The sequence below is a fragment of the Myiozetetes cayanensis genome, unplaced genomic scaffold (genome assembly GCF_022539395.1).
Source record: "Myiozetetes cayanensis isolate MyiCay16 unplaced genomic scaffold, myiCay2020 scf9, whole genome shotgun sequence".
Classification (NCBI taxonomy): Eukaryota; Metazoa; Chordata; class Aves; order Passeriformes; family Tyrannidae; genus Myiozetetes; species Myiozetetes cayanensis.
In genome coordinates, this window is record NW_026088185.1 from 12,209,337 (window position 1) to 12,221,075 (window position 11,739).

Consider the following 11,739-nt stretch of genomic DNA (forward strand, 5'->3'; position numbering starts at 1 on the left):
TAAAGATAACCTACTAATACAAGTTTTTACAGTTTTCCTATACACTGACTTGAGCAACTAAAACACCTCATGACAATTCATCAGTAAGTACAAAAAAACACAAGAAAATCCACACCTTTCACACACTACCACTACTCGAATTTCTCCATCTATCATAACTTATTTTATCACGAACAATAAAATTCCAAAGGTATCTATGCTATGGGTGTCAGCAAGGGTTATTGTTACCTACCATAAAAAAAAGTTAAATGTTCTTTTACACTAATAAACTTGGATAACAGCATATTTTTCAAGAGATCTTGGAACATCACATGCCCTGATCTTGTACAATAAGTTAAAGATAACAAGAGCAGGAACAAAAGAAACCTCAAATCACATACTTACTTATTCAGTGTAAGGTCAAGGATGAATTTGGAGCCAAAGGCCTCGATCTGGAAACTTGCCTGGGCCAGATGTACAGCCTGTAAACAGGAACACACAGCTGTCAAAAGATTCACTGAGCTTAATACACAACAAATGTGACTGTGAAAAACAAAGTTATGGAAAACAGGCTTATTTTAATGAATCTCATTGGCATGTGAAAACTTTTGCCCTTGTACCAGATTCTGATTCAAAAGGATTTGCTTTTTTAGAGGGTAGAAGCAAATGGTACCTGCAAAGCATGATTTCAAATACACACTCATTCCTCACAAAAAGAAGAAAAAAGAAAAAAAAAAGAAAAAGTTTCACACAAACACCTATATTTTGCCATAACCAGATGGCTATGTAATAAAAGCATAAGTAATGTAGTATACTGTTCTTTTAATTGAGTTATTGCATTCCTTCCCTTTAAAAGGCCTGAAATAATGAAAGCATTTATAATACACACCTTCAAATACTAAAATCATGGCAAGGCTTGTATTACACATTATGAAAGACTCCTTCAAAGTTATCCCTTCACAATTAATGGCTTTGTGCTTTGCATTGTAGCTAAACCAGTATCCAGAATACTGATGTTGCTCAATATACACCAACAAAAAAAAGCTCCCTAGCTTTTCTCACATAGGGAATTAAGTTTAACTTTCAGGATATTCAATTCTTGTCAGATGCATAAACTGTATTCTTTATTCTTCTCTATACTGTTGTAACTGTAGACAAAGACATTTAAAACGTGCTTATCTGTTTTCTAGAAAAATAAGGAGATGATAAGGCATGATCCAAGAATTTCCTTTTGTGAAGACACTGTTCCAGCAGGGTTGAAGAGATTAGATCTGAATTTCATAGAATCTCTTTCCTGATAATGTTCTAATCGAATCATGCTTACTTATACACTAATTTGATACAGCATTAATAATTACACAAAGTTGGAATATTATGACTAAGCCCTTTAATCAAAAGACAAAAAAACCTGGTTTTATTTATCTTCAGGTATATCACAGAAACTATATCAAATTCTAGATACTTTATTGCATAACTTAAATTGTAAGCAATAAGGCCTACAATTTTGTTCTCCTTTGGAAATTTTTCCACAAAGGATAAGTTCTTCATATTGTTCTTGCATTCTCGCACTACACAGAGCAGCACTGATTTTTGTCTTATTTCTCAGCAAAGTTATCCATCATCTTTCAGTAAATTCTTCAATATAACTTAAAGAAAAATTCTAAAAGTTGCTATTGTAACTAAAATCAGTTGTGATGTTTCCTCTATTATTTGATCATTCTTTGCCCCCAGAATTATCATTTTCCTTTCAACAGGGTCACACAGAGCTTTGCTGTTGAGCTCCTTTAAAAAGAAGTTATGTAGTTACAAAATATTTTAAATACCTTTAATATCATTAAACAATCTCTTAACTAAAGCCAAAACCAGTACCAAGCTTTCCTTCCATTACACTTTGTGGTAAATGTATATTTTTGTCTCACCAGTTCATCAATTTGCCAATGCTGACCTGACAAACTGAATTTAAGTATAAAGACAAAACAGTGGCATAATCAAGAGAGAATCTGCAAGATGAAAGCTAGCATATGCATTAAAAAAAAAAAAAAAAAAACCCAAACACAAAAGAACCAAAAACCACACACCCAGAAAATAAAAGAAAGAAAAAGTAGAGAATCTCAGGTTAAATGCATGCGTAGTAAGAGAGGCATTTAAGCCCCAGCTCTAATTTTTTTTTAGAGTGAAATCAAGGAACAATTGTCACAAGGAGCTTTCCAAGAACCTGTTCGTGACAAAAACCACATTATGTTTCCAACATGCACAGGCACTAATTTAATTTTTTTTAAAAAGCATGGAAATTTGTTGCAGGAAGAGGGTTGCAATTAGTTTTCTGCCATAAAGAATCCACTTCAGAGTTACAGGACTTTGAGTCCCCCCTTACATTCACCTACAATGGTTTGTCTTCATATACATGCCACAAACAAGACTTCAGTGTTAACTATCTGAAAAATTTAAAAAGCGTGTACTATTCCATTAAGATCATTCTGACACATGATAAATCCCTCCATAGGCATCTGACTGTTCTCATGGACAACTAGATGGATGACTAGTCTGATCTTCTATAGCTTTTCTATTGTCCAATCAAGCCCATTCAATGATACCTGTATAGCATCCTTTACATTTCTAAGCCATCGACCGTGTATTCTTTATCTTTCTGCAATTTTAAAGTATTAAAAGTAATTTGTATTCTTGGTCTGCAATATTACAAAAAAACTTCATCTTGTAGAATTAGATATAACAACACCACTATTTCTGAAAACAACTACTTCTGTATATAAAAACACTGCTTGCTATCTCTTACTGTGACTCACTTAACAGATGTAGCCTGTGCACACAAGTAATTGCTGTGAAGCAGCTGACACTAATTTGATGCCCTGCAGTAGAGCATGTTCTCCACCAAAGTCAGCTCAAACCATTGGTTACAAAAAGAACACTGGGTTTTAAATCCCTGCAGTTTAGCAAAGACACTGTTTTGAATTCAGCTGAATGTGATACACCACAGCTGCAGTAAAATACAGATTTTGCTAAGCCAGTTTAACAATAGATAACCAACCATGAAAGCCATAAGCCAGAAATCAGGTGAAAGTAATGAGAGTAAATTTTTTAATACTGAAACAGAATTTGCTCCTGCAACAAGTTTACACAGAAAGCCACCAGTAAGTTATCACCAGGTGTTTTAGGCATTACAACCATCATGTGCTGTACCATGATAGGAGGAAGTATTTCAAAAAAGTATCTGTGCAAATCTGTTTTACAGCTTATAATTCCAGTATATTCTCTCCTCTGCTACAGTGTAATAAAATGCCCAAAGTAAAATCTGAAATATGGTGTTCTTCTCATTGGCATAGAAATACAAATTCAAACAAGAATATAATGTAGATCAGATATAATGTTTTGAAGAATATACATATTTCACAGGAAAAATATTAAACATCACTTTCTTCTACCACTTGCACACATGTATATGCTCACACCTGCGTGAGTATTCTTTACTTATATAAACAGGAGACAAAGTTCCTTCGTCCATGTTTGCCTATCATCTAAACACCTCTGCAGAGGTTCCTGCTTTGACAGATATAACCTACTCCAATGGCAAAGCTGCAAAATTATATAAAGTTTTTCTGCAGCAAAAATACTCACAATGTATAGAGAAGTGGGTTGAAGGAGGGTCTGAGTCTTTAAAATTCTTCCTGCCCCCACTCACAAGTTTTACTGAGGGGAAAAAAAAGTCTTCTTTTCACTGTTCTGTAAGCTCAGATTACTAGCGTAGTCACTGTAATAAGAGATTCCTCATACTAGGGACATTCTAAGAGTGCTGTAGCTGCTTGTGCAAAGAGTAGCTCTCAGGGGTTTTTCTGAGCTAAAAATCCATAGACATAAAGAACTCCAGTTTCTTTCAAATCATTAGTTTTCAGTAAGTTTCAAGATAGACATGGAGAGGCTGTAACTTGAATCTCAGTTCTACCGATCTATGTCACAACTTGACTTTCTTCACAGAAAAACTATGCCAAATGCAATAATGTGTTATCCCATCAAAAATACAAAGTTCTGTCACAAGTCTTAAAACAAAAGAAGCAGCATTACTTAACAGACTGATAGTACCTACGGGTCTTTGGCCATGTTCATACAGATATGATCTCCAAAGGACAAGCTCATTGCTTTTAGAAATCTATTTTTGCATACAGTTCTGCTGACTAAAATAATGGCCAAAAGCTATTTCTCCCAGTTCAGAAGCTGAGCAAAGGGTTTCATCAGTCCCATTTTAGAAGTAGAAATTTAAGTCAGATTTAGGTAGATTTTACACCATTAAAACATTTTTTGCTCTAGACCTTCATACTGTCAGTAGCACAAATTTTGTCACAAATGAACATGACTTACTATATATTAGTTCCTTACCTTTCTTTTAGTTTATTTGCCTATCCTTGACTTCATACAGAAACCATCCTTCTTTTAGCATTTGGTTAACCTCTACTACATGGCACATATACCAAGACAACATTCCACTATTCCTTGGAAATAAGGCATTTCATATTGAAACAGCACACGTAAATGTCACAGCAGCATGTGAAAAGTCATGCTTAAAACATACAGCATTTCAGAAAACCTCCTGTGAATGATTTGTTTCTGGTCTTTAATGACTAACAACAGAGGAGTTACTTTGGTGCACTTGAACCCCAAGTTCTGTGGGTGTTCTGGAAGATGTTCTTTGAAAGAATGGTTGTCTGGCACGTGAACAAAGCCCCAGTCCTGACTCTGGAAGCAATCCTACTGTTGTGACTATAATCCCAGGGGCCAGAACCCACTATTCTCTCCCAACTTGATAGTGCCTAGATACCTATCTGCAGTGACACTGGCCTCCAAAACCATATCACTCTTGAGGTTTTGTTCATAAGACTCTACAAAGTAGTACATCGATATCTTGGACCACTTCCCTGCAGTACCCAGCTTTCCACAAATGCTAGAAAACCTACAAACTTAATTTATTTTTATTTCAGAACAAGGCATAACAAGTACAAGTGTTGTGCTACCTAACACTTAGGAACTGAAACTTTTTACAGGTTATTGTGTGAAGCTTATGAGAGGACCCAGAAATACATTTTTTAAAAGAAGTATTTAAAAAGTTGTAGAAATATCATGACCCACATTTCAACTAGGAAACAAAGATCTAGATCTGCTCAAGGAGAAACTGGTATAAGGAAAATTTTCTACACGAAGAAACCAAAGATAGGAAGACCATTTGCAACCCTCCTGTTAGTCAGTAACTGCTGAAGATGCAGAGTCCAGATAAGCCTTTTGCATTAATATAAATTCAATATGAAATAGAAAAAAATATGAAGTACACGCAATCATTCATTTACAAGAGGCCAAATTGAAGCTGCACCACAGAAAATTCTGAAAGAAAAAAGCAAAGCCAGCTGAAATACTACAAAGATTCTCCAGCAGTCTTTTACATATAGACCACATGAACTTCATTCATTATTTTGATCAGTTTTTCTTTACATGGGGATTACAAGTGAAGACCTGGCCTAAAACAGGCAAGTAAAGGGAAGACAATAATAGCACAGAGGATTTTTATTTGGATTTTAGTTCACATGATGCCACCTCTTGAGAGTTTACTAATCGTGACCTTTCGTCTTTTACAAAAGACACTTGATTTTTCTTAAATACCACCTCCTTTGCAATGCCTGTGATACAGTTGTTTTCCTTTCATCTTAAGGATGCTTTCCCAGCCAACTTTTATATGCTACATACCAAAATTACATCGAGGATTGAGACAGCTCTGCATCTCAACCATTAAAGCAGGGCAATGTAGCAGAAAATATAACATTCAGCTGGCAGGAATATTTTCTTTATTTAAATGACAAACAGTTGAGCTGAGCAGAAGCACCTGGAGTTTTCACCCCATGAAAAATAGCCCAAAATAAATAAAATTGGGGGGGGGGAAAGGTGGAACTGTCTTCAAGTCAAAAGTACTCTCTAGCTTATTTTTTCTCCAGTCTTTAGAATCTGCAAAACAGTTTTCTTAACGCCTCCCTCCTCCCCAAAATTACACTAACAGTTTAGAATTATGCATGAATGCATTGCTTCTTTACAGCTTCTGAAAATTTATGATTCAGAAAAACTGTCCAGCAGATAGTCTTCTTTCATATGCAACTAGTTCAAGCCATTTTCCACTCAAAATTTGCTAAGGTTGCCCTGAGCTGTTTCTCCAGCAATCCTATTATCTTTAGACGACACCTTGTGCTGCAGGATTTTTCACTCTGCTGGCCACCACAAGGACTTGCTCCTAGCCTTTTGTGACAAGTTGTGCCCCACGCAGTCTTCCTACCAGGCCCTAAAAATCTTGTGTATGTAGCCTGTGAAAATGAACCAAAGCAGTCATGTGGTTCAATAAAGAGTTTACCAGTTCATTCAAAACACTACCTCCATCTGCAGATGTTTAAAAAGACAGAACACAGATGACTCAGACCTCTTCAGCAAGTTTAAGGATTCCTGAGAGCTTCTTCAGTCTGTTTTTATAAATAGATGCTCATTTTTGAGCATTTTGCACTAAAAATAACTTCAGAACTCAAAACTAGCTAGCCTTAATTTAACTATGAGGAAACAGGGATACAGATTTTAGAGTCTTCAAGCATCAAGTATTTAAAATCTATTGTTTCTAGAGCATAAAGTGATAGATCACTTTGTCAAAACTATGGTGAATATTTCTTTCTTTCAACTGTGGTAAAAAGCTTCTTCCAAGAAGAAGGAACGAAAGAGGATCTACCAACATTTTTGATCATCTACACCTTCTCAACATGATGATGTTTCACCAAAAGGGGATACAGAGAATCAGTGCTAAAAAGTAACTTATTTTTGATTCTTTGGTACACTGTTTTCTCCTCCAGTTTTTCCTTTCTACCAACATTTCATGAAGAAGGTTGAAGACCCTTACTTTTAGGATGTGACTTTTCAAAAGATTTTAAATAGTTTTACATAATTGTATTTTCCTACCTTTACCTCCTTCCCACATCCACACAATTTCTTCTCCCCTCACTCTCTCCTTATAGTGACTCAGCATTTCTGAGGAATTCAGGCCTAATCCCATTAACTAGACATATGACTTTTATTATTCTGGCCACCATAGTGAAGTTCCACAGAAAGGCATGTACTGAATAATGTCCACACTTAGGAACTAGATCCACAAGAACAGTAAAAGAAATAAAAATGGTATTTTTTCCCTCAGCTGTCCATTGTATCAATATATAAGGCCATCATATCTGTCTTTACTTTTTCCCATGCTAAAACAAACAAACAAACAAAACAATCTTAAATAGACCTTTACTTTACTATAAAGGTATTTTGACTATTTATTACCAATATGGAAGTAATCAAAATCTCACAAGCAGGACTTATTACAATAGGCCATTTATCTTAACTATGCGAAAGGATAAAAGCAAGTACCAAAAAATTTCTGCCCCTAAATCAAAACCCTTGTGTATCTTTCACAATCAATTGCATTCTATTTTTTTTATCGATTTTTTGGATTGTTTTTGTTTTACACCCTTGGCAGACTTTCCCCTGCCCCAGATTATTACTCCAGAGGGAAGGTTATAGTAAACAGAACAAAATAACTAAAGCAGAACAAAATATTTATTATTATATTTTTGGTAAAATAGATGAAAGGGCAAAGAAATTGCTTCATGCAAGGAAAGACACAAGATGCAAGTTCAGGGTGAAGGTGTCAGGTATGATGATCTGGAAGCAAGACATGCAAAAATCCATCCAGACAATGAACACAATTGACCTTTTCCTTCTATTAAATGGATCAAAACAATAGAAATTTCATTCCAGAAGAATGAAGTCAACATAGTGTCACTCTCCATAAAGGCCAAAGATTAAGCAACTTTCTGTGAGGAAAAACTGCAGTGTTAGCATTCCCTGTACTTAAAAGGGACACAGTGAGTAGAAAGAAGATCCACTTTACACAATACTCAGCAGCAAGCATGCCCAAGGAAATCAATACCCATTCTGTCAGCAATGATTTCTGCAGAGCTTTACCCCAACAGGTAGATACAAGGTAGGGCATAGGAAGGATAGGCAGTGGCAGCAACATTCTTATGGGCAGTGGTGGGTACGCAAAGAGATTGGTGGATATTCTCCTCTATGGCTTCCCAACACAAAAACACATCTAGAAACACGGAGGAAGAATTATTCCCAAAAGCAGGTCTGCAAGTACTTGTAAATTCCTTTCTTCCCACACCCCTCTCCAAAGAGAGGAACAGCAAATCCCTAGTGTTTTAAGTGTATTTTAAACAGTGGTCTCATTTTAAAGGGGTATTAGTTCTGAATGTAGTATTCTCTTCAGCAGCTCATTTCCAACAATCAAACAGCTTTTCTGTGCCATCCATAACATGTTGATGTTTTTAGATGTGTCCAAAGGCACCAACTGATATTCATGTAATAATAAGCTAGGAAGAAACCCCTCTTCCTTTTAAAACCTCAAAACTATACAACTATCTCATCTCTTTTTTTCAAAGATCATTCAGAGCCTCCATATTAATTCCACATCTGAAATAGCACACAATCAGTATCAACAAAAGCATATATAATGTATATTAAATTCACTGTCTAAAATTTCAACAGAACTGCAATTCAATAGGTAGGAACTCCATTATAGCTAAGTTCTTCAGTAATACCATGCACACTGATCTGCTTTGTTGTCCCTTGTCTCTACTCTCTAATCTCTTCCTATTCAAACCATCTTTACCTTCACTTTACCTTTTATCCTGCAGGAAGGAATTAATTTTTTAAATAAAAATTTATAAAATTAGGATGGAATTATTCTAAAGGGTACATCCTGAGTCATATAGTTTAGATACATTCACTTTGTTACCAAGTTATTCCACAAAGCCAAGGTTTGTTCAATTCCATACAATCTCAGAAAAAAAAAATCCAACCAACAACTTACTATCTGCATTTGTACAAAACGGAATATTAGATCTTGTCCTTAAAAATGAAGAATGTGGGTATTATTTGACAAAAAAATGGTTAACACTTTACAGTGGTCTTCAGTGGTCATACACTGGCAGGAAACCAACACTGCATTTATAGGTAGTGCATGATACACTCTAAGCTAAGTAACTCATGCTGTAAGTTCAGGATTCTAAAGAAGCTCCCTATGCAGGCATTTCTGCGGTCTAGAGCTATTTGGGAAGAAGTATTTTGTTGATGATGGTATACCAGAAGAGAAAACACCAGAATCTACGTTGATCAGACAAGTCAAATTTGCGTAATTCCCATTTGTTTTATCTACAGTTCAGCTTCTAAACCATCCTGAAATTGAAAATAATTATTTTTACATTAACACCAGGGAAATTACACTCTTGTTTAATTACATATACTCCTTTAATTCCTAAAAATGTTGGTAAGGACCACCACTAAGTTTCAAAGATCTACAGATTTAAAGACACACCGTTCCACATCACATTTCACTGTTTTGAAAATTCTGCAGATGAGCCTCTTTTTACTCTACCTTGTCATGTTTCTGCTGGTGCCTTGCCCTAGTATCGAGGATATGGTAAGGAGTCTCAGAGTCTCTGTTGATGTAATAGATTAGTCTTGAAGGCAGTGTGATTTCTTTCTGTATTGCATTGCTGTAGCTGTTATTTTTACTGGTACTGCTATTACTCTGTTGAAATGTATCCTCTTCGTCTGCCAGTTCTCCCTCTATACTGCTTGCTGTTTCATTCCAATGCAGGCCTGGAAAGAAAGATATGCCAGCCATAAATTAGACGGCAGAATGTGTTTATTTCCAATAAAAAGCTACATATTTGCCTGAAGTTTTCTAACATTTTACTACTCACTTAAGCAAACAAAAAGATAGCTTACTGATTGAGCTAGACCCGAATCATTTTTCACACATAAAATGGTTTCAGAAAGAACATTATTTATTTAATTGCATATGTATTTTCATATGCATACACAGATTATAAATATTTCAATGCCTCTCAACCTCCAAAAAAACATTAATGGATATGTAGTTAACCTCTAGACCCTTTTTGATAGCTAACTTCTCTCACCAAAAAAAAAATTCTACAAAAAACTAAGAATATTCCCTGTGTTTCTAAGACAAACTGAATTCAGAATCCATGTGCACTGAATGCTAAACTTCCTATTATGTAAAGGGAATTGATTTCTACTTCTTTTAACTTTGACAAGAGCCCTTCTCTTCAGTAGCAGCTCTTCAAATGAAACCCTGTATCCCTCCTCATTAAATTTTCAAGATACAGTCAATCAACACAATGTAACAACATAAAAATATTACAATGTAACAGCACTGTAATAACAATAATAACACGATGCCCAGAACGGCTACATTCACTTTCCGCACGTCACCTACATGCAACCAAGAGGAAATAAACCACAAAGCAACACACGAAAATCCGAGCCCGAAGTGACAAATTAGCCGATCCCCGTCCACACCCGCCGTGACACACACAAAGCCCACCCAAGCTTTTTGTGTCGCATCCCTCAGCGGCGGCTGTCCACGCACAGCATCCCTGCCCAACACACTGCAGCACCGGCACCGCACGCACCCCCCTTCTGTGCAAGCCAGCAAAGGGAATATTAGCCGAAACCCCGGGTTTACACACGCCGACAGACACGTACACAAAGCTGGAAGCGGGGAGGGATGAAGGGATGGTTGAGGGTAAATGGATGTTGCCGGGGTTTAAGGCGGGGGACGGGGGCCCGCAGACACCTCACGCACAGACCCACACAGACACCCTCGCCGTACCCACCGGCGGCCGCCGCAGCCGCGCGGGCCCGGGGGCAGGAGGAGCCATGGAGGAGCAGGAGCAGCGAGACGAGGCGGCCGAGGAGCGGCAGGAGCGCGGGGCGGCGGCGGCCGCCGCAGCCAGGCTGCCGCAGGGAGATGCTGCCGGGCGGCTTCATGGCTCATAGCGCCCCGGGGCGGGGGGGCAGCGCGGCACAGCCCTCACGGCCGGCGGGCTGTGCCCGAGAGGTGCGGGTGGAGCGGGACGGCGCGGGTGGAGCGGGACAGGGCGGGCGGGTCCCCGCGGCGGCACCGCCCGTCCGGCTCCTGCTCCTGCTGCCGCCGCCGTGAGGGACAGCGCCGGCACCTCAGCGCGGGGGCGGCGGCGCGCGCGCACCTCCCGCGCCAGCCTCCGGCCCCGCGGCCCCGCGCACGCGCGCTCGGGGCCGGGAGGGGTCGCGCGGACGCCGCTGTCCGACGTGCTGCCCGCGGGACCGCCGGGACCGCGCGCCGGGATTGGGGGGAATGGGATGGGATGGGATGGGATGGGATGGGATGGGGTGGGGTGAGGTGGGGTGGGATGGGATGGGATGGGATGGGATGGGATGGGATGGGATGGGATGGGATGGGATGGGATGGGATGGGATGGGGCGGGGCGCCCGGGACAGGCTGAACCGGCAGCCGAGAGCGGGTCGGTGACTCCCCCCACGGTACCGCTCGGGCACCCGCCCCCGCGGCGCGCACAGCTGCGAACAGCCCGGCTTGGGAATTATTCTAAAGAGCTTTCGCGCAGAGTGAAATTACTTTGAAATCCGGCCGCCCTGAGGAAAGTTGGGCAGAGGCTCTGGAGACGTGAAACAGCGGTGGGGTCAGCGTGTTCTTCTGAGAGCGGGGGCAGGCGGGTCTCCTCGCCCCGGGCGGCTCTGCAAGTGAGCCATTTCACAGCTGGCAGTCCCCAGCTGCTGCAGAGGGAGGCAAGGGACCCTTCCCAGGAACAGCTCCTGCTCCAA

The 11,739-nt window shown here is 39.5% G+C and overlaps 1 protein-coding gene across 7 annotated transcripts in view; it reads right to left on the reverse strand.

Annotated features, from left to right (window-relative positions):
* ADAM23 (ADAM metallopeptidase domain 23) overlaps positions 1–11,026 on the reverse strand; it is a 70,776-nt gene extending 59,750 nt beyond the window's left edge. For 2 of the 7 annotated variants that reach the window (XM_050339307.1, XM_050339310.1), the window contains exons 1-3: positions 10,755–11,023; positions 9,488–9,714; positions 385–461 (exon numbers count right to left, since the gene is read on the reverse strand). In XM_050339307.1, coding sequence (XP_050195264.1) covers positions 385–461; positions 9,488–9,714; positions 10,755–10,908 — 458 coding nt within the window. In that variant the 5' untranslated portion in view covers positions 10,909–11,023. Of the gene's footprint in view, positions 1–384; positions 462–9,487; positions 9,715–10,750 lie in introns of all 7 variants that reach the window. The other 5 variants (XM_050339306.1, XM_050339304.1, XM_050339308.1 and 2 more) reach the window with 5 other exon arrangements.
* Positions 11,027–11,739: the final 713 nt, after the last annotated feature.